Source organism: Citrus sinensis, chromosome 8 (assembly GCF_022201045.2).
Source record: "Citrus sinensis cultivar Valencia sweet orange chromosome 8, DVS_A1.0, whole genome shotgun sequence".
Classification (NCBI taxonomy): Eukaryota; Viridiplantae; Streptophyta; class Magnoliopsida; order Sapindales; family Rutaceae; genus Citrus; species Citrus sinensis.
In genome coordinates, this window is record NC_068563.1 from 8,088,732 (window position 1) to 8,113,368 (window position 24,637).

Consider the following 24,637-nt stretch of genomic DNA (forward strand, 5'->3'; position numbering starts at 1 on the left):
ATTGTTCACTTCTTACATGATAATATAACTCAATGATTTTCAAAAAGTTCGTTTTGCCCCTTTGGTTCAGATCCAAAAAGTGTTTCATTAGTGATCATCCACCATCCCATCCTCCAAGGATGTGTACCATCGTCAACTATCCATAATGTAAATCCGAGTTAGTTAAACAACCTAGGAAAGTTAGTCAAGCAAAATCATATATCATGGGAAATCACTTACAAGTTATTATGAGGCCACCAATTATATTATGTGCTTGCATCGGTTTCATAGTTTATACCAAATGTATTACTGTTGTCGCAATGGCCATCAATTACTTATGAGATGTCATGCCTCGACGAACAAGTTGTCTCGAGTATAAATGTTGGGGAACTTGGCGGGATTGATGCCATCGAAATAGTTGGTGTTAACACATTATAAGTACAAGTCGTTTGCTGATCGTTAGTCGATACACAACCTATACCGCCAACACTGTAGTGAAGGTTATTGGGCTGTATGTCCTTTGGCGGATATAGCAGGCAAGTCCATTTAGTATGGCCAGGTTGAAAACACTTATTGCATTTGCGATTTTTAGCCCCATCATGTTTAACGATTTTAGAGCAACCTTTACTGTTAACCTTAATCGGGTCTTTCAACTTCATACCCGATTGAAGTACACAATTCTTCGCCCGTTTAGTTGATTCATCATCACCAAGCATATGTAGCGTCAGCCGTTGAATCTCGTCGAATGCTATTATATAACTTTGTTCATTCTTTGCGGCAAAAAGACAAAGATTAATACATGTTGCTGAAAGTGAGCCAAACTACGCTGTTTCTAAGACTTCCTTATCGAGGTGTGATGCTGCAGCAATCATTTTCATCACTTTACTCACCTTCGCTGATTTAGTCTAGCAAGCAAGAATTAATGTTGATGGTATACGAACTAATTGCTCCAACTTCATGACATAAAATATATGCCTACATGGAATACCTGCAGATTCCATCATCTGGCGTGAACAAGTAATTGCAACTTCTTTGTTATAAAACACCACTATCTATTTTTGTTCTGGATGTTGAAATTTCGTCAAAGTATAGATGTGGGAATCAGTTGTCTTGGCCTACTCGAGCATAATCAACGTGGCTTCTTCGAGGATCTCCATCCGAACCCACTTTAATACATTCCTTGTATATATTTCAGATGCATGTTTTTCAATACTTTGCAGATGCGCGGTAAGAACAGGGGCTATGTGGTTTGTGTCAAACTCATCTTGGACTTCTTTGTGCCTTATGTAATACATTGTGCAATGGATTTATCTAATAAAATCATATAGTTTTAACTTCTGTGCAACAAACCGCCGCAAGTAAGAATTCAAGCTCTCACACCTTTGTGTGGTTCGCATTCCAGCAAAAAATGTACCTTTCAAATAAGCCTTTGTTTATTTTTCGCGCTTTGTATACATATTTTGCACCCAAGGATTTTATTTCAATCCCAACTCATAGACTACAGAGAACTATTGTCGTTCAAACTCCTCCATGGCATTGGATTCAACATTAACTGCCGAAACTTAGACGTGAACTCATATGTCTTTACATTTGCTTGTGCATTCCTCTCAAGATGCCAACTACAGAGTCGATAAACACATCCAGACATAACAGTTTTAATCGCTTTCGACATAACTTTATCACCGTCGGTTCTCGTGGGCTTTTTTTTTTCCATCGCAGACAAAAAAGTCTGTGGAAGCCATACATATGATTCAACAGTTTCATCAATCAGTATCGCAAATCAAAAAATGGTGGTTCTTTTGTGATGATTTACACCAATGACCAAAGGTTTGTTGTATGCATTTTTCTTGTACGTTGCATCAAATACTAAAACATCTTCAAATTGTTCATAGTCATACCGAGACAAGTTACGCAGTCTATTTTCCTCATCCAGTGTATACTCAAAGTACACTCCAACATCATAATCGGCCCTTGCAGATAAGTACGCAATGACATCTTCTGTACACTCCAACATCATAATCGGCCCTTGCAGATAAGTATGCAATGACATCTTTTGTATCGGTGTCAATAATTTGGGCATAGTGGCATGCGTATATTCTGTTCTGCATGTCTTTACCCATATACCCAACATGATAGAACCTTCTTGCTTGATCAGACTTGTAATTCATGAACTGACACACTTTCACCCTAACTTGTCGCAATGCCTTTGCATGAGCCAAATCAACATCGTTGACAACTCTCTGCGAACGAAGAAATTGTGTCTCGTGCAGTTCAACTAAGGGATGAGTGTGCTTAACAACTAATTTAGTTACCACGTACTTCCCTTTCAACTTATCGTAGTTCACTCGAAGTTCAACCTTGCATCCGTTACGACTAATGCCCCTCGGTTCCCTGACCTGTCTATTTTCTCCATCCATTTTTTTAGTCTGTATCCTTGTCTTGAGCAAACCCATCGCCAACTTGCTACTTCACCACTTTTACCGTCATGCCGGAGCTCATCTTTTCTCACAGAGAATCCAATGGACTTGGTATAATTTTTATGCCATACGTGGGCATCATTTACAGTATCAAAATATGATCCCACACCTACTGGAATGGGTTCACTTTTTGCAAGCACATTGTACGTTGTCTGAGTAAATGATCTTGTATCAGATATATCCCCAAAATAGTTATTGTTATCGCTAATTTGTTGGGTGACGTACCTGCACTTGCACAATTTTCCATCTCATTATCATTGAATATGTTATCTTCGGCTTCACTAGTTTCCTTTTTTGATGACTTGTTATCATTAACATGTAAAACCCATGTAGAAATACTTCCCACGTCCGAAGTTGTTGTCATAGTGTGTATTGATCATCCCCGAGCCTCCAAGTAAGAAAATGTACTAGTTTTTCCCTTTACTAAGAAGCTTAGTGGTTTCTAGGTTGGGTTTTTAAAGAATTTAATGTCACCATTAATGAAAGAATTGGTTGGTGCCTAGATTGGTGTACAAATAAATTAACATAGCTAGCTCTTTGGATTGAAAAAGGGCAGCCTCTGCGTGTGAAATGACGAGCCATTTTCAGTCCAGAGAGCATGTTTTTTTAAAAGGGCTAGTCGTTTCAGGAAGAGGTTAGCCGTTTGGGGTTGCATGCTCTCTGGACTAACAAAGGCTAGCCGTTTCACAGAAAAAGGCCAACCCTTTTCAATCCAGAGAGTATGTTTTTCGAAAAGGGCTAGCTATTTCAGGGAAGAGGCTAGCTATTTGGGGTTGCATGCTCTCTGGACTAATAAAGGCTAGCCGTTTCACGAGAAAAGGCCAGCCCTTTTCAGTCCAGAAAGCATGTTCCTATAAAGGGCTAGCCCTTTCACGGAAGAGGGTAGTCATTTGGAGATGCATGCTCTCTGGACTAAAAAAGGCTACCCTCTTTGACGGAAGAGGCCAACCATTTTCAGCCTAAAAAGCATGTTTCCCGTAAAAGGCTAGCCCTTTCACGGAAGAGGCTAGCCATTTGGAGATGCATGCCTTCTGAAATAAACTAATTGCTTGTTTTGGGTAGGGTTTTTTGGTCGAAAACGGCTAGCCATTTTTTTGAAAAAGCGTAGCCGTTTTCAGTCCAGAGTCCCTCACATTTGTAATGGCTATCCTCTTTTAAAAAAGAAAAATTATCAGCCATATACCCTTAAACGACACCCGTATCAAACGTGTGTAAACACTTTTCAAGTATATCACTCGTATATTCTAAGTTGACAAAACACTTATGCCGTCAACCATTTCATTAACTTCCGTTTGCAAGCGCTGACATCATAAGGGTAATCTAGTCTTTTAAGACTGACGAAACTTTGATTAAAAAAAACAACATGTAATCCCATTTACCGAGTAAAAAATGACATGTCATATGATATATATTGATAAAAATGACATGTCATCCCATTTATCGGATAATTGTTAATAATTGCTAAAAAAACTATTTTACAATTGAATCTACTCCTCCGAAATTTAACCTAAATTTTTGAAGATCTATTCCTCCAAGCTCCAACTGAAAAATTTTATGGTATAATATGTATAATTGTAAATAATATGTTGTTAATAATTTTTTATGGTATTATATGGATTTTTTATGGATAATTGTTAATAATATGTACCAGTAATAATTTATTTTTTTAATAAAAAAATGTATAGTTAATAACAAAATAAAAAAATCGTGTATTGAAAATTTACGTTATTTTTTGGGGTAAATATCTTTTTACCTCATTTTGAGTTTTGAAGGTAAAATAGTCAACTTGCCACAATTCTGTTAACTTTCTAACGGAAGTTAACGAAAGGGTAATTTTTAGGGACCTCCCCTGAGGTTTACCGTATTGACACATAAAGAGAATGTATTCATATAATTACAACTACCTCCCCTCCCATTAGTATTCGGTTACGTATGGCATCAGTATATGAGTGTAAATATGTAAAATTACCCTTTAAAATTCAAAAGAATTCAAAAGTGTAGCTTTGTGAGGATTGACGTCTGCGAAAATTGTAAGAGTTTACTCCATTAACTAGTGCTCTGCAATAACCAATGGACAAAAGTAAATAAAAATTTTCACGAAATGAATATTACACTTAGCCTTCTCTTTCATGTAAACAACACCCAACAACATCTTCATCTTTATGTAGCTGTGAAGGAGAGCTTCATTTGCCTGAAGGATTTGGTGCAAAAAAGAGGTAACGAGATGAGTTCTGGTGGTGGCCCAAGTGCACAACGAAGTGAGTATTGGTGACGAACGCCTTCAATCGCGACTAGAATTGGTGCGAAAAAGAGGTCATCCTCATTTATTACTATTTAAAGATATAAATCGGATGCAACAGATGCAATAGATGAGTGGGATGATTTTGTGTTAATAAAAATGAAAATGGGTTTTTCATTTCAATTTCCACCAACCCCTGAGACTTAAAAAAATAATAAAGAAAAAGAAATGGATTAAAAGCATGATGATGGTTCCGTGTTCATTCAATGGATTAAAAGCCCAGCTCAAAGAAAGATTAAAAGATCTTTGCATTCACATGTCACTGTAAATTTAAGGCCGTCTCTAATTTTACGAGTGACCACTTTGATGGAATTAATCCAACCGAAAAATTTGAGAGGATTTTTTATGAAATTTTAACCTCTAAATTACTACTCAACAGAGTTGCCCATTTATATATAGATTAAAGAGCATCCCCATCCCCTGTTAAGTGTTAATTAAGCTTGTTATAAGTTACTAATCAATCAAAATAATATCTAGCGAGTAAATGAACTTAGTTATGGATTTATAAGTGTTTCAACTCATGATCGAATAATCATCATCTGCAACAAACTTTCGAAAGGCATGTAAATGCCCAAGCATGTGTTAATGATAACTGCAGTTTAATAATTTGGTTGGGGTCAACTAAAGTTCATCTGCTAACATCCCTTATGATATATTAATTTTATATAAATATACATTTGTTTCTTATTATATAAATATATAATTCTAGTTACGATTTTGCTGTTATTTGCTTACCATGTGCTATTATTTATAACTTGCAGTCATGTTTACATGGAGATAGAGGTTGTGGTAGCTGGTGAAAAATTAATGTAGCGACAGTAATTCCAGAGCAACACACCTTAAATAAGTTGTGGCAAGATGTCAGAGATATTTGTTTTGATAAACCTATAAGGCATGCTAATGAAGTCAAAGTTGATGTCATGTTGACATGGGAGACAACTAATATGCATATGAAAACTGATTCTGACCTACAAAATGCATTTAAAAAGCTGAAGAAAATCAGTTGCTCATGGGCCACGTTTATTATTAGAATATAGTTTGATGCAGCACCTGTTTTGTTCGAGAAGAATGATAATGAAGAGACTCCACCTGACCAGTTCTCTGTTTCACAAGATACTGAGCTAGATTGGTTTGATTTAGCTGGGGTAGATGAATTTGCATTGTCGAATTTAAATGCTGAAGTCACTGCTAGTGCTGGATTTTCAAATTCTACTGTTGTAGTGCTTGAAAGTGATAAAGATAATGGCAATACAGCTGGCGAGTCTATTAGTGCCGGTTGTTGTGCAAATTTTAATGTACTCGCAAGCGTACGAATCTATTGTAGTATAGACTAATGGTGACGAGTGTCGATCCCACGAGGAGGTGGATTTTAATTATGTGTGTAGAATTAATTTTGTAAATGGGTTGTTGGATTTATGGTGGAAATGATTTAGAATATGCTAAGACTTAAATTAAAATGGCGAGAATAAATTCTAAAATTGGAATTGCAATTGAGAGAATAAATTGAAGAGAAAATCTATTAAATTGACGTACTTGGGTATCTGGATCCGTATCAACATGCATCATGGGCTAAATAATTCGTATTAATGCCAATTAAATCATGAGGGGGGAATCCACACCTCATGAACCACGCTCTAATTAATATGGTGCTAAGGGCTTATCGTGCCAAATAATAATAACCTTGTACCAGAGGGCCGGTGAAACCAAGGCGGTACTAGACAAGATTAGTATTATTTGTCGACGAGAAGTCAAAACATCCACAAAAACTAGAGGGGAAGAGAAAATAAATTTACCAAATAAAGCCCATGACACATGTTGAGACTTCACCTTCAACCCAAGCTTGAAAGAAAATTAGCCACTCATAATTGAACTAGGGGTAAAATGGAAATTTATTAAAATACGAAGAAAATACAAGATGGAGAGGGAATTACAGAAAACAAAGTCCAAAAATGGATTCAGAGATATCAAATTAGGGGGGAGAGGCCCCCTTTTTATAGATACATGGAGTAAATCATGGCCATCGGATTAAAAACAGTTTGGACGCTCAGGATTGCGCCACGTCATCAGTCAACAGTCCACGGTTTGACCACGCGGATGAACAGTAACACGGTTTGACCCGACTTTGAACAGTAACGCGGTTTGACCCGGATGAACAGTAATGCGATTTGGTTGAAAATAATCCTGTGTGATGCATGCACCGTACACGAGATTTTTCGTCCACTGATATGCTGCCACGTCACCATCAACAGTACATAAGAATTTTAGTCCAACAGGATCGTGACACCTCATCAGTCAATGCCACATCATCAGTCAATGCCACGTCATCATCCGTCTATGTGAACAGTGTCGTGAACAGTAACGTAGACAGTACCGTACACGTGAATAGTACCGTACATGTGAATAATGCCATTTTTCCTTTTATGCTCCTCCTAAGGTTTTTGACTGTCCTGAGTTCAAAAGTGATGTCCGTTTTGCCGTCTGATTTCTCCTTTATTGTGAAATGACTATAATGCCCCTAAAATACATAAAATACTTAATTAAAATAAAACACATGTAATTAAATCACAAGAAGGTTAAATACATAAAAGTAAGGGTTGTTAGTAAGACTTGAAATGTAAAATGACGGTTTTCTCCTTTATAAATATGCATTTTCTAACACTCAACACCGGTAGTAATATGAATGTTCCTGATCGAGAAAATAACATGGATGATTTGGAATCTGATGTGAGTGAAGACGAGTTTAAATTTGACTACGAAGATGAGTGGGATTCTGGATTGGATAGTTATGAATTTGGTGATAACAGTGGGCCATCTTCAGATAATGAAGATGAAAATGTTCAAGCTGCTGCCTGCAAGATATGAGGCAAATTCAGGTGGCTTTGAGTTCACCCCTGATGGTGGTAACATTGTGCTTAAAGTCGGCCAATTGTTCAAGACAATTGATGAGTTTCGAAATGTTGTCAAAGTGTTCGCAATAAAAAATCGTTTCAGACTTAGAAGGGTAAAGAATGAGAAAAGTAGAGTGACATTAAAGTGTTCAGCTCTAGGATGCACTTGGAGAATACACGCGAGCCCAAATTAGAACAAAAAATATTTTCAGATAAAAACTCATATGCCTAAACATCTCTGTGAAAGAAACAATGAGAACTATGAGGCAACTTCAACATGGATTGCAGCCACATTCTTACACTTGTTCAGAGGCAACACACAACTCCCTATTGACGTGTTGGGGTCATAATTGTTTAGAAATTATGGGATCAAATGCTGTAATCAAAGGCTATACAGAGCAAAGAACAAAGCCTTGGAGCTTCTTGGTCAAGACCACAAGGCTAGTTTTACTAAGCTATTCAGGTACATGCATGCAATCTTAGACTCAAATTCTGGTTTGACAATATCATTAGAAAAGGATTGGCTTGGTGGTGGGGTGAATCCTCACTTTAAAATTTTTTTGTGTTCTTTGATGCATGTAGAAGGGGTTTTTTGAAGGTTGTAGGCAGTTCGTAGATATAGATGGTTATCATTTAAAAGATCTATATAAAGAGGTGTTATTGTCAGCTGTAAGCATAAATGCTAATCATGGCATACATCCACTAGCCATGTGTGTGGTTGAAACTGAAAACACTGACTCTTGGGTTTATTTTATGGAGAAACTATATGATCAAATAGGTTGTAATGATGGTGAGGGTTTGTGCTTCATGAGCGACAGGCAAAAGGGTATATTAAATGCACTTAATATGGTTTTTCCTAGAGCTATGCGAAGGTACTGTTGTAGGCACATATACGCAAAATTTTAAGCTGAAATTTCCAGGAATCTTACTTAGAAAGGAATTTTGGGCAGCATGTGGAAACCAAGTAGAGCTCAACAACCATATGGCTGAAATTAATAGCATCAGCCCTGCTGCTCATAGGTGGCTGTTACAAATTCTTGTGACATGTTGGGCCAAACATTGCTTCCCCAATAAACCAAGTGCTCACATGTCACAAACAATATGACCGAGTCCTTCAATAATTGGATAGGTAGTGTCAGAGGCATGCCAATAGTAAGAATGTTGGAGGAGATTAGGAGGAAGATTATGATTCTTATACAAAAAAGACATGAGCTAGGCAAGACTTGGCATGATGAACTGCCGCCACTTGTTAGGAGGAGGTTAATAGATGCAAGGGTTGAATCTGATCATTATCTGTTATATTTGGGCACAATAATTCATTTGAAGTCATGGAAGATGTCTCTAGGAGGTGTGTTGTGGATTTAGGCAGCAAGCATTGTGATTGTGGGGAGTGGGTTGTTTCAGGCTTGCCTTGCAAGCATGCTATATGTTGCACTGATGCAATGAGATATAATGTGAATGAATATGTCCATCATCTCTTGAAAAAAAAGTACATTCATGAAGACCTATCAGTACCAGTTACATCCAGTGCTAGATGAAAGCAGATGGGCATTACTCTTGCATGATAACTTACTACCACGGACTGTGACAAAAGTTGCTGGCAGGCCCCAAACTAAAAGAAAAAAAGAGGATGGTGAAAGACAACCATTTAAGAGGAGTTCAAGTGTAAGATGTTCTAACTGTGATAAGCGGGGCCATAATGTAAGGAGTTGCAAATTTGTTATCAAAGGTGGAAAACACAAAAGATTTACGAAGAAGAAATTACATTAGGTTGTAATTACTTGCATCTATTATAATTTTTTCATTGCTGTCTTCAATCTTAGTATGTTTTGATTAAAAATTATTGTATAATCTAATTATTTATGTGTATAATCAAAGAGAGACAGGAGCTTGTGCTGGAGATGCTGCAGTAGCTAATGATGTTGTGAACACTCAGAATAGTGTCCATGAAAATGGTAAACGTTTCATGTATCATTTTTTTAAGTTAATATGTATGCACAAATTTAAATACACCAACAGTTTGTTTCTCTTATGCTATAATTTCAAATAATATATAACATTAATTTTTTTTTTTGGATTATTAAGGACAACTTACTCAAGAATGAGCACTGCCAAGTTAAAACATCCAGCAGCATTAGAAACACCATTTTGTAATTATGAAGTGAAGATATCAGGAGCCAAGTTAATCCCTTCTAACAAAATTTTTTGAGGGATTAGATGATACATCATCTTCAACTGTAAGCATTGATACGAAGAAGTTGTCGTATCATCTTTTTGTCACTCAGCGGTGATATAGGTTTGAGTTTTTGTACATTTTGTTGTTGTGCGGTACATAACACAACTGTTGATGACGCTATGTATGCTTTCTCTGTTTTGTTCCTGTCAAGTTATTACTGTAATAGATGACTTGCCACTACAAGTTTAAATACTGACTGCTGGTATTTGTATTGGCTGATAGGAATTCAGTCGTTAATGACATGTGACACTTTATTGTTGCTGAATGCATATGAATTTATAATTTATAGTCACAAGTAATGTTTATGTAGTTTTATTACTTAGTTCTTTATTGATTTTTGTTTATGTAGTTTCATTACTTAGTTAATGCTGTGGTTTCTTACTCTGTGTGTTTGTTGTGCTTAAGACTATCACTCGAAACAATAGAATTTGCTTTGTTTGTGCTTGATATTACAAAGTGAGACCTGCTGTATGTGTTTATTGTGGTTGATACTGTCAGTTTGAGAATGAATTTGTATTGCATTTTTACTTTTGCTCAGGGATTTACTGGTTGTCCTGTGTGATGGGAGTTGTTGTGTGTGCTTGATAGTGTTAGTTTTAACAAAAGCTTGTTATGTGCTTGAAACTATTATTATACTTTTGCTCAGGGATTTACTGGTTGTAATTCTATTTAAGGATTGATTTTTTGTGCTATTCACTTACTATGCTAAATACTATCAGTTTGTATAACATATTATTGTCACATGCATTATCTTTTTTATCAATTAATACATTACATAGAAAAACCACTATATTTTACACTTCATTGCATTATGCAAACATAGGATAGCTTAGGCATATTAGTTCTTAAGCATAATTAAATTCAGCACAAACATAACTAAGTTCAAGTACATCATCATCTTAGTTCTTAAGCATAATTAAATTCAGCACAAACATAACTAAGATCAAGTACATCATCATATTAGTTCTTAAGCATAATTAAATTCAACACAAACATAACTAAGTTCAAGTACATCATCATCTTTACAACAGCTTCACCAAATCCTGACCTTTGCAGCTTCTTCATAATAGTCTTCACTTCTTTCACATTTGATTCAATAGCATTTAGGGTATCATAATCCACAATAGCACTTAAATTCCCCTCAAACACAGCTCCATTGTTGAAATCATCCCTTGCTGGACCCACCATTTGAAGTATACGCATGTTGTTCTGTTCGGGCATATATAATAAAGCTTGTGAGGATTCTCATCCGATTCGGATATCATCACCTTGGCTCTCATACGACATCTACAGATTCAATTTGAAAACTTAATCAGCCTCCCATTAACAAAGTTCCTCCAAGCTGGCTCATAAATTGGTTGCGTATTTGATCGGTTGGATGTGTTTGAGCTTTCAGAATCCATGTGGTTGAGATAGTGTTTGATCTTGATTATGTTGAATGCTTCTGTTGGTGAGTTGGATGAATGCTTATATTGATAAATAAATGCTTTTGTCAATGAACTAAATGAATGATTCTAATGATGCTGATGATGAATGCTTCTATTGTCATGAACTGAATGCTTCCCTTGATGAGTTGATGAATGATGATGATGATGATGATGATGAGTGCTTCTGTTCAAGAGTTGAATGGATGATGACTTAAAATCGTAAGAAGAAGATGAAGATGAAGATGAAATTCTGCTATGGTCATTTGCTAACTTGCCCAGGCCTTTTATAGTTGCTGCTGCTACTCAAAATATTACTGTTTACTTACAACGGTAATAATGGCAGCTTTAATTTATTTTATTTTTTTAAATAATAAACAATGTAAATGAAATCACATAGATGAGTAATTTGATCTTTTTTAGCTTTTTTAATTCTAGTGTTAAATTTATTACCTATCGGTTCTCAAAGTCTTGTTTTATAACTTATAATTTTGGCGGGAAGGGTAATTTAGTAATTTCAATAGTCAACTAACAGTCAAACTAACCGAATACTAATGAAAGGGGAGGTGGTTGTAATTATGTGGATACATTTTCTCGTTAATATGGAAAATCTTAGGGGGGATCTCTAAAAATTATTCGTTAACGGAATAGTAGACGGCAGAAGTATTTTGAACGACAGAAGTATTTTGACAACTTAGGGTGCGTTTGGGATTGAGATTGGGCAGCTGTAGTTTAAAAGGTACAGCATTAAAGTGTTTGGTAAACACTAACTGCTGTAGCTTTTAAGCTATGTTGATATGATTTTTTACTTGTATAATATAAAATTTATTATATCTTTAATAATTTTATCAAAATTATTATTTAAAATTTATATTTACTATATATTATTAATTTTTATTTCATAATTACAACTTTTTTTTCACAACAGCTGTAGCTTAGAGCATCTCCAAAAGCCTCTATAAATTTTACTTTTCAAATACCTATTTACTTATCTATGTGGCAAATAGAAGGGTGAAAAAATATGATATTCTCCAAAAGACTCTTCAAATAGAAATAAGTTAATATTATTTTAATCATATAATTAATTTTTTAAAAGAAAAATCAATAGCAATTAAAGCAATTCTCTCTCTTTCTTAAATGAAAAATAATAAAATATAAATTAAAGAGGGAAAAATTAATTCTCTAAATTTAAAGAGAGAAAATTAATTCTTATTTAAATAATTTCAATTAAAATATTTTTTAAAATTTTAAATATTAACGTGACTCTTTAAATAAGTAATAAAATCTTATTTAAAAAATTTGTTAGTGATGCTCTTAAAAGCTACGTCACTTCAATCCAAAGGCACCCTTATAATATAAGGGTGATTCATTTAAAAAGTGTCATTAAAGGTATATTGCATATCATTTCCCTTAAAAAAATGGCTACCGTCTCCCTCACTCGAAGTTCATCACGCGACTACCTCTCTCGGTGGCCTTCCAAATTCACGACTTCTTCAGCCATTAACGAGAAAATATACAAGTGCTCATCATTTTCCTTTATTTACACATCTAAATTCCATTAACTAATTACTCTTTCACCCTATTTCACCAAAGAACCCAATTGAAAACCCTAGGTTCAGCCGAGGTTGTTTGTTTAAAATTGAGTCCTTGTTCACTTCTTATTGCTGAAATTACTCGCCCAAATTGATTTTAAACCCGTTTGCGTGCTATTTCATCGATTAGTCTTGACCTAAAACACAATAGTTGTTATTCAAATTAAGGCTTTGGTTTCCATAGCAAGTGGTGAAACTTCACGGCGGAAACAAGGAAAGCATGTGGGTAAGAAGAAACGGCAATGCCCCGCCGACAGCCCTGACGACATCCCTGACTTCAATTCAACCCACTTTCCAACTACTCCAATGGCAAACCGTTCTACGACCGATTCATGGGCCGCCCGGTATTATCCTCTTACTTTGTCAATATGGATTGTATGGATAGCCTTTCTATTTGCAATAAAAAGCTTAGGGAATTGCTTGATGGTGTGGGATGGTCTAATGCCTTGAATATTGCGGAGAATGCGTACCCTAATCTTATAAAGGTCTTTTACTCGAGCATGGATGCTTCCGCTGAAAAACAAAATTGAGTGATCACAAGTGTTGCTGACATTCCAATTGAATTTGATGTTGTTGTCCTAAATTCAATCTTAGAAACAAAAGATGAAGGGTTGGAATTATACTCAACTAGGAAGGAACTAAAATTCAAGAGATATGCCCATGTTAATGCTGTTAGGAACATCTGTAGGCGTTCTGATTTATTTGATGATGTATGCAATCTTCAATTTCCTGCCCAGTATTTGTGTTTGCAAGTTCGAATTCTGCACAGCATACTCCAGCATGTGGTCACTCCTAGGGGCGGGCATGCTCACCATGTGACGCGTCTGGATGTGGCATTATTAGATTGTATTTTACGGGGTCGCAAAGTAAATTTTGGTTATGTCATCCTTAGGCACATGCTTAGCATTCCTGCCATCAATAATTGGTCTTTTGCCTTTGGTGGATTTATTACTCGAATCCTTACACATTTTTGACTTCCAATTGATGAGCCCACATTTGACACCTCGAAGAAATTGGGGGATGAGCTTATTCTCAGTTTAGGGTTTGATTGCAAGAATGGAGAATGGGTTAAGGATAGTTTGATAAAAAACAGGTACACCCTCATTGCTCCTTCAGATCGACGAATGCTCAATGATGTTGTGCCTGTGGATCAACTGCCGGATTGCCGTACCTTTCAACGACCTCAACCTCCCCCTTCCGCTCCAGAGGAACATGCTCCAGCACCTAATGATGATCAGGTTCAACTGCTGTTGGGAGAGGTTCGCACGTTGTCCGAACAGCAAGCCCAATTTCAGCAGCATATACTGGACGAGCAGTGACGACTTGTTGAGGAGCAGCAGCTCATTTCTGACCACCACCAGCAGCTTGTCAAAGGCCAGCAAGCCATCCTTGATGCTCAGCGGCAGCTCTTCGAAGCTCTAAGGTTTCCTTTCCCACATCTACCAGCCCCCTAGTTGCTGTTGGTTAAGACTAGTGATGGTTACTGTTAATTTTGTTTGTTAGTTTTGGTTTGGCCTAACTTTTGAATATTGTTAAACTCAACATCAATGGTTTGTAGACTATGAAAAAAATTATATCGATTTTTCTATCTCTAAATTTCGAGTGTATTGCAAAGATGTGGCTTCATAATTTTATTGGTTGGAATTGGTGGTTTATTTGCTGGCGTTCGAGGTGCTGCTGCTGTTACGGCTGTTGCATAAGCAGCTGTTGGAATTGCAAAGATGTGGCTGCATATGCAGCAGCTGTTGCTGCTGCACAGACAGCATAAGTTGCTGCTGGCTGCTTATGCAGCAACTGTTGCTGCTGCATGCCTGTGCAGCATTGGCAGCACAAACAGCAACTGTTGCTGCTGCATGCCTCTGCAGTCTAGGCAGCAGCAGCCTGTGCAGCACAGGCAGCAACTGCTGCTGCTGCATAGTTGTGAATCTTGTGCCATATTGTTATAATATCCTTTTTCTTTTACCAATTTCATGGTTGATACTTAACTGGATCTTTTGAAGTAAATTTTTATGTAATAACATCAGATGGTTGTATCATTAATGACTTTGGAAGCTATGGGGCAAAATTGAGGATGTACAGTTTGTATCTGCAAAGTCTTATTGCCATTCTATTGAATTTGTTACATGCATTTCTTGTATGATATTTGACAGTCTTGTGTTATGAGGATTCCTGCAGTCAATTCCATGTAGCTGGAAATTATTAAAGTTTAAGTCCTTTGTTTTGTGAGAGCAGTTAAGCTTTTATGGATGAAGTTCTCTTTTTATCTCATGTGTTGTGCAAAAATGACTGGGAGAACATCGGGTACCTTTATCTTCACCGCTGTATAATTTTGAAATTGTGATACCATCTAAAGATGGCAAAGCTGATATAGGTTGTTATGGAACATTGTGTAATCCTATTCATAGTGGAATTTTGTGCGGATGGTGTAAGGCTAAAAGCTAAGGTTTTCTTGAAGATATTCAGAGTTGTTAATCTTTCGGGTGATTTTAATGGAAATGAGCAAAATAATCTTTGAGGATTCTATGGAAAGGATAATGGTTTTCTGTGAGACGAAGTTCATCTTTATTAGTGTCTGCTTCTAAATAGTTTTAGGATTCTTCTTCATTTAGGTTGGATGCTTTTTTATACAATATCAGGCTGGATGATAAAGATTGTCCTGAAGAGACATAAGCTCATCTCACTATTCTGGATCTTTTTATTAGTTAAAGTAGTAAAAGTTAAACTGTTTCCTATCAAGAAAACCAAAAAAAAAAAAAAAACAAGAGGGAGATTTTGATTCTCATTTTTGGCTTCTGTTCTGTTCATGGTAGTTTTTTAAATCATATCTTTTAAAAGGTAGACGGTGGACAAAGCCCAGATCAACATTTTAACCCCTATCTCCCCCAGGATTTGAAATTGGGTGGCCAGCTAAATAAAGCTACTTGAAAACCACTCAGTTAGGCCCCTAGGGCCATTCTTTTTGTGGTAATTGGTACTATCTTGTGTACATAAATGGCCTGTTTCTCTAATTGAGATTGTTTTGTTGTTTGAGTCAGATTCTTGCTTTTTAAATTCCTTATCTCACCTTGTGCTTTCCGGTGGGTGGTTGCTTCCTGGAAAACTAGCAAAGATGCTTTTGATTGATTGTGAGCAGAATGACTGTGGTTGCCCTTTGACTATATGAGGTACTCCTCATCTTCTGCCAGCACAATCTTTTGTGTTTTATAGATCACGATGAGGATGTAGATGAATTTCAGAAGAAAGAGAAACTTTTAATTAAATCTCAAGTGTTGGACAAATCCAACGGTTGAGATTGAAGGTCCTGACAAAAATTTCTATCAAGACGTCCCACTAGTAAAACCAATTTAGCTATATATATATATGGGGTATACATATGTATGTATGTATGTATATTATATGGTAATTTCTATTTTGACCTCATTTTATTATTATCATTCTTTTCATTGAAGCATTTATACACATTAGGTTTATTTATGCTTTTTGTTTTCTCTTGAGTATGCTTGTCCATCTGACTTGATCATGCATTGATGCTTGTATTATGAATTCTGTATTCTGATATGCAAATTATGCCTTGCAGTGCTGGACTTTACCAGGCAGCTTCTGGAGACAGGAGTAGAGAATGATTTAGTCCTTTCTTTAGTTGTTTTCTCCCTCCAGTATCTTCTAGTAAACCATGAGTATTGGAAATACAAGGTGAAGCATGTTCGTTGGAAAATAACATTAAAGGTGTGTTATTGTTTTAGTCAGCTGTTACATTACCAGGAGACTTTGATTTGGAAGATAGGCAGTACCTTCCCTGTAGGGTAAGTTTCTAATCGATTTAATCAAACTCCAGGAAATGTCCATGATATAGTTTGTAGGAGGTTTATGTCTATTTTGGAAGCTCTAGGGAAGGTATTTTCCTGTTTCTGGAAGCAGGGAAGTTTATTTTCTTATAATTAAGCCAAAAACTCAAGAGTTTGTTATGGTAAAAGGAGGCTTGCCTAATGAGGTATTTTGTGTATTGTTGAAATTCTCAAGCTGCTTAATGCTAGAGCCACTTCTGGGTTCAACTCTCATTTACTTGCCACTTCAGTTTATGCAAACATGTTGAAGGTTTGAGTGTAATTAGATTGATCACTCTAGAGCCATGATCTGGATTGGGAATGACGGTTTTACTAGGCCAGATAATAACCAGAGACTTAACTAAGCTACATCATATCAACAAATTTCAAACAAGGAGAACGACAGAACTTTATTTCGTAAACATCCGTAAATAATTTTGAAAGAGCAGAGAAATTGAACTTCTTTATGGGCATTGCTAAATGATTTAAATGCTTGAAAAAGAAATAGGTGTCTACCTATCAGCCTTAGCTTGCTTGCGTTGGAATCTCCCAATATATTAATTAAATCATAAAATGTTATGTTTTTGTTAATTGTTGAAAGATAATATTGTTATTTGGTTAACGCTTCTGGATGGGATGGTATGATCAGTTCAAAAGCTCAAATCTTTGTTTCTTTTATTGATGATTTTTTTTTCAATGCTAACTTAACAATGATATTGATATTCAGTTGATGCTTCTGGGCATAATGAAATCCTGAGTTTAAAAGTCCTAAGTCTGTGTTCTTTTTATTGATGATATTTGAATTTATTGTCCCTTGGTTTCTACTTTAGATTTGTCCACCATTGTAACATGTGACTAGAATGAGTTGTAAATTGCATGATGGTGCAAGTGAAAGCATAATAAAAATTAATTGACTCTTTTAGAAGTTAAAGAGTTTCAGTGAACAAATCCCTCTCATATTGACAAATAAATGCAACCATGCCTCCTGAATTTATCATTATATTTTATTGACGTTTTTGTGTCTGTCAGAGTTGAGGACCCTTTGGGTATCAGTCAGAATTAACTTCAAGGATATTACACTTCTTCTTCCTTTTTTTTCCTCCTTTTTTTTTCGTTTTTGGTTTTTTGGGGTGTTGTTTTTATTTTAATAAGAAGCAACAAATTATTCACAAGAAACAGACACACAAGAGGGTAGACCAAGTAGCCACAAAAAGAAAATCAATACCGCAAGAAAAACCAAAAAGAGCAACACTCATCTAACTCTGCTTAATTGCCATTTTTTCCTTTTTTTTTTCAAATGTTTAACGATCTATAATTGTCTTGCATGGCATTTGTTTCATAATTGCTTGTCAAAAGCATGGCTTTTGTTTGAAATTCCTGCATATTGTCTTCCTTCTGACCTCATATTCTGCTTTATCTCTTCTAATTTTCTGATTCTGCTCAAACGAATGCTGGAATATTTTCGTTGGAAATAAGTGCTGCAAAGGTGAAATTTTTTTTCATGTTTATTGTTTTAGGTACTTCAAGTGATCAAAACATGCATTATTTCAACCTTGGTCCCCGGGAAGTTGGGTGAGGTCATTCGGGGTACGCTACTCTGTGATTCTTTCATATTTTCCTCCTGATTCCGATGGATGTCTCCATCTCGGAGTCAATGCTGCTTTTCCTACTAACAGGATCACAATGTTAACAGAAACTTTATGTCATCCGCACTTTCGAACTGATGGAGATTGAAGGGCTGGAACTTGCTATAGGTTCTGCTTTGGATATTTTGTATACCATGCTTTCAAAATTTTCAAAGGTAAGCTTTGAATTTTCCTACGATTGTAATACTAGGGGCTTGCTACATAGTAAATGATGAAGTAACACATCATGTTATTGGTATGCTGGTAAATAGAGGTACTATTGTGTCTTTGTTATCTGCCTGTCTTTCAAGTTTTTATTACTGTTATCTTATGTCACAAGTTTGAGTAATCCCTGCGCAAGCTAACAGACGGCCTCTGTATCTCTTAAGTTCAATTGTTTTGTTTCTTTCCTTCAAGTTCATATCACTTCTTATTGCTTTCAAATATTTATTCACTGATTCTATGCATATGTGGTATATTCTGTCTAGTTCCACCCTAATTATATCTATGAAATTTATAACTCTCAATTTTACTTACAGGAAATATCTTCCATCCCTTCTGTCTTTCACCAAGCTGTGCTGTCACCTACAACAACACCAGTTCCTGTTTTTGCAGCTGTTACGTCCTTGATATCATATTTTCGCAATCCTGTATTGATTTTCTATCGATACTCATTTTTTGTTCTTTTCTTCCTATGCTTAAAGCTGTGAATATTGGATAATTGTATGATTATTGTGGAATATAATGGCATAGCTGTTTATAATTTAAGGGCCTAAGGTTTGGTTGGCACTTCTATGCGAGAATGCCTGTTGAACTTCCTCCATGTTTATAAATGCTTGTACAGGTAATTGTCTGTCAAGTGTCTGATGAGTTGCTTAGATTAAATTGAAGTCTCGAGTACTAAAGTCTGGGGAGAAACCCTTGCTTGGGGTTTCAGTTGAAAAACAAATGAGCTGTGAGATTTAGCTCTGACTTGTTCAATTTGACATTGAGGGAAAAAAATTAATTGCTATTCCCAACTTAAGTTGCTAGAATTGTTAATTTTTGGGCATTCCTGAACACAATTTATGTGTAACAAACTAAGGCTTTGCGGTTACCGCGTACTGCTGAATGTATTCCACTTCCTAAAGGCCTCGTGGCAAGGGGCTGGTCAGTACACAAATATTTTGGAGTCATTGAAGAGCCCCGGAAAGTTCTGGAAGCATCTGTCCAACTCATTTTCATTAATTACTAGCTGGCAGTCTCCTGTACTTGAAGGTATAACAGAAGTGGAGTCTCACAATTTGGCATACAAATATCAGTGGGCAAACACTAACTTACAGCCGGCTGTAAGTTACAGTACTCACAAAAATGTGTAAAAGTAAGAAATTATCAAAAAATTTATTATAACTTTAATGATTTTTTTATACAAAATTTATTATTTTTAGATGATTTATATATAAATACTACTTTATTAGTGTGATTATTAATATTCAACTAAACTAACAAAATGTACTCATGACATGTGGGAAATTGAAAATTATTAAATTTTTACATAAAACATATTAGATTATAAAGCATAAAATTACATGCCTACAAAAATAATGTGGTGCAAATATCTCCACCCTAATTTGTAATTTTATTTTTATTTTTTTGGTTTCCTTATAAAGATATTACCCTCCAACCACTTAAAAATATTGAAAGTGCTAATAGCTATCACGAGTTTCTAACACAATCTCAAAACCACATCAAGATTTAGCTTTACATATCAACCAACTACTTTTTCATTAACTCTATTAGCCATTATTAAATAGTTTAAGATCAAAAACTATTTTCTTCTTGAAGTCTTGTAAAATATTCTTTTACATTCTTAAATGAATCTAAGAGAAAAAAAAAAAAAGTATCTTTAACTTATATTCTTGTAGCTAAAGGAGTTATTAGTAGTTTATATAAAAGTAAAATTTAAGATGATTTTGAAATATTATTAGAAACTCGTACTGGATACTTGCACTTTTAATAGTTCTTGATATGATTGGCAGATAAATTTTATTTTTTAAAAAAGTTCAAGTGGATATTAACACATTTAAATGTGTATTTGGGATTGTGGTAATTTGTTTTTGTCCTAGAACACTGATATGTATATTATAAAAAAATTGTTAATAATTTGAAATCCATCTAGACTATATTAGATTTATTATAACATTAGGTAGATTTCTACCCTCACTTAATATGGGACAAATATCCAATTAATTCATCCATATTAGTCATGAAAGATATGATTATGTGATAATTCTTAACTCAAAACACGTCTAGAAAACATCTCTTAAAAGTGATTACGATACATCTAGTTGCATGAAAATGTCTTGAGTTGAATTTTTTTTTCTTTTGAATTTGTTATGATATACAAATATTACAAATGGGTCTACTGAGAATTTGAACTTACAATATAACTTAGAAGTCTATTAAATATAGTTCAGAAATTTGCACCTAATGGAGCTGAGACATCTACCTTCATACTTGGAAAAATATATTACTCCCATTAATATTTCGAGAAAGACATGTATTTATCTATCCAAAATTTTTCAAGAGAAACTACTTTTTAAGTCTTTGAAAATTCAAACTGGTGCCCTCAATTTTGGAGGGCACAGCCAAGCCATTACATCAAGACCATAATGGTCGGGTTGGTGAAATCAAGAGGACATGCAAAAGAGCGACAATACTAATTATTTGTCATTATCTAAGAGGTTGAACAGTATGAAGATCATTGTTGTTGCTATCAACAGCTAAACCCCAACCATGGAGAGAGAGGATGATCACCGAATAGGTCTTTCTATACAAATAGCTTTCATTTAAAGGATTTTAATTTGATCATTAGAAAGCACTGGTTATCACTTCACACTTTTCCCGATAAAACTAAATTCTGCACAATTTTCTCAATAAAACTGAACATGTGAGTTGTGGTGAGCGATGGTGTTGTCCACCATATCAGTTCTCTTCACTCAAATGCACAGAACTCAATGACACTTACTAATTATATACCTACTCAATTCGAATGGTGCTTAGATGGCGCAGTTATTAATTAAAGTTGCTCAAAATTAAAAGTTTCAAGTGCAAACTAGTAGAACGAACAAAAGGTTTTGGGAATAGTTTGATAACACTGTAAATTTTAAAATAATTATTGTTAGTTGTACTATAAAAATAATTAATTGTAAAAAAAAAACTAATTAAACGTTTAGTAAAGTTTATTTTCAAAAGTGACAGTCGTATGTGTTTGGTAAATCTTGTTATTAAATTATTGTAAGAATATACATAACTAAATTGGACATAATGTTAAATAAAATTCATTTAGATATTTATAAATATGTATGTAAAATATTTTTTAATGAGTACATATAATAATTGATAACTATAATAAATATTTTATATTATTAATTTTATTTTTTATTTCGTTATCTCGATATAATTGAAATAATAATAATCTTTTTAAAGTTAATGGTTTTATTTTTCTAGTTAGTAGGGATAATTTTAGATTTTTATATTATATTAAGTATAAAGTGATTCTCAAAATTAGATTTTAAAAAGCAATTCCTTCCATGCTTTTCAAATTTTATTGTAAGATGGGAAAATTTTGGTCAAAGTGATTTCTAAAAAATTTACCAAATACTAAAATTAGTTTTTAACTTTTCAAAATCACTTTTGAGACTTCTAAAAGCAATTTTAAACAAGCACTTAGTTAAGACTTATATTAAAGATTATACAATAGAGATTTTTTTTTTTTTAAAAAAAAGAAATTATTAAGTGATTATAAAGCCTTCCAAAGTACAAATTAAATGGGATGGATAATCTTCCATACCTAAAATGAATTTAAACACTGTAAAATAAATTTTACTAAAATATGTGTTGATTGGTTATTAAACCTCGAGATATGAGAAATTCACTTATACTATATATCTTGGAGACTATAAAATCATAATTTTAAGAAAAAATGGAGGTTGATTACTACTGGTACCGTACGTTTTTTGAGTTTATGTTACGGTCTAATAAAGTTTATTGATTTTATGTTACAACCCACTTATGTTTATAAATTTTGCATTGTGGCCTGTTGAGCAGGGATGACAATTCTATACATATCCGCTCGGTAACCGACCCATATAGTGCGATCTATTAAAAACCAAAATTCCATCAAGTGACTTAATGCTTGAAGTCATGTCAAGAGACTCGAACTTTATGGATTGGGATTATTAGATTAAATATGAAATTTGTAATTAACAACTTTGCTGGTACCCATGAGTTGCATAGTTTCAGAAAGAGATTTTGAAAAGACAAAAGAGGATAGCACAACACTTCATATACAGATAGAATTTCAAGATTTAGAAGAAACAAGTCCAAAATACACCATAAATTCATTACATATACAATACAAGTCCTCTCATTGAGGTATACTTATTTTATAATAAAATGTGAAAATACAGGCAAGCAGCACAGGCAGAAGATGAATTTACTCATCTTTATTTTAGGAAAAAGACATATTTATAGGTTTCCTTTAAACTTGAGATGATCCAAGTTGTAGCGACACAATGAAGTAAATCGCAAGAACCAAACACGAACATAGAAATATTATTCCAGATGATGCACATAAGAAGTGACTTGAATCTTCATCAGTATCTGAACATTCTGCATTCATAAAGTAGAGAACTTCAGCAGGAACTACAGAGAAGAGAATTAAATGCTCAGGTGTAGACCTCCGTATATTGTGAACTCGCCCTTTTACATCAATGCAAAGCAGGGCCGACTCAACCTTATTTGACGCCTTATGCAAATGATTTTAATTAGTTCTTCTTAAAATTTAGGAATATATATATTATTTATTGAAAGTCAATTCTTTAAACACTCTAAAATGTAAAATTATTAAATAAAATTCTATTCTACTATTGCTAATCCATGAAATTTTTATTCAGTTATAATATTTTCACTTATTATTTTTTTAATTTAAATTACATCTTTTTTACTACTTTTCTAGATTAAACTGATTTTTCTATTCTTCTATTTTCTAAAGTTTTTCGATATAGTTTTATTTCAAAATAGATAAAACAACACACACACAAAATAGTAGATGAATAAAAGAATATATTAAAAAGACATAAGAACAAATAAATAACATAACTAATTAAGAGAATAATAAAAAGATAAAATATGGAATTTGGGATGAAATCAGAAATTAACTTTATCTTTATTTTAATTGTTTGAAGATTTGAGTAATGACCAATATCCATAGAGAATAGAGAAAACTATTAGATTTTTCCTTTTTCTTCTTGAGTGGAAAGTAGAGGAAGCAGGATTTTTTTCCGTCTCTCTCTTTCTTTCTCTCAAACACTAAGAACATATCGTATCTTGATTGTTGGAGGAAAAATCTAATGGATAAGTAATAAAATGTGGGATTTTTATAGAGGTTTAAAATGAATATAAAACTTTTTAACTATAACATATTAATTCTAACAATGAAATAGAGAATTTGTAGGATTTAAACTATTAATTTATCAGTTTTATCGGAATTAAAACTACTAAAAACTATATTAAATAAACTACTAAATAAACTATATTAAATAAATTTGATAATTTATTTAGGAAAAGATAATTACAAAATAATAATAAAATAAATGAATAATAATGACTTTTAAATTTACTTTTCTTTTTTATACACAAAATAATCTTTTCATGGGATCTTCATGTAAACCGAGCTTTAGGCAATCGCCTAAATTACCTAGAAGTTGAGCCGCTATTGATGCAAAGGACCAATACTAACAGCAATAAAAGAAAAAAAAATTCCTATAGTTATTATTAACTATTCAAGGCCTTGTATATCAGTGCAAAAGGGCCACTTAGGGATGCAACACCGGACCTTTTGTCAAAGCATGATTTTTGTGATGTTATGCAATCTTTTCAAACATTCAAAAAATTTAGAAACTCAGGCTTTAATTTTCTCAAACTAAAACCTCCAATTGTCGAACAAAAAGGTGAGAAACTCAATAGGGTAATCATAAGAACAAGAAACCTCCACTGATTCAAAATTCCGCATAAATTCCAGAGCAAAACATGAAACTCATTCTGCAATTATTGATAGAACTATCTATGCATTTTTTGAAACAAGCAATGAGATCAAAGAAATGAAAGGAAAACTAATTACCTGGAACTTTATTAACTCTTCAAATTCATGAATACAAGACTTCTGACATAGATGGCTTCTCCAAAAGCTGAAAAAAGTATATAAGAGCTCAAAGCACAGAATAAGGAGGAAATGGAACGTTGATTATATA

At 34.2% G+C, this 24,637-nt stretch overlaps 1 protein-coding gene and 1 long non-coding RNA gene across 4 annotated transcripts in view; one reads left to right on the top strand and one right to left on the bottom strand.

Moving 5' to 3' along the window:
- Positions 1-24,637, bottom strand: part of LOC112499298 (probable disease resistance protein At4g27220) — a 51,847-nt gene that overhangs the window by 21,737 nt on the left and 5,473 nt on the right. Inside the window, exons 5-6 of one of the 3 annotated variants that reach the window (XM_052431689.1) lie at positions 24,508-24,574; positions 22,677-22,997 (exon numbers count right to left, since the gene is read on the bottom strand). In XM_052431689.1, coding sequence (XP_052287649.1) covers positions 24,533-24,574 — 42 coding nt within the window. In that variant the 3' untranslated portion in view covers positions 22,677-22,997; positions 24,508-24,532. Of the gene's footprint in view, positions 1-22,676; positions 23,031-24,507; positions 24,575-24,637 lie in introns of those variants that run through there. The other 2 variants (XM_052431688.1, XM_052431687.1) reach the window with 2 other exon arrangements.
- On the top strand, positions 18,483-19,133 carry LOC127899034 (uncharacterized). The gene is made up of 2 exons (XR_008050809.1): positions 18,483-18,520; positions 18,884-19,133. It is a non-coding gene; the product is annotated as an uncharacterized LOC127899034 (long non-coding RNA).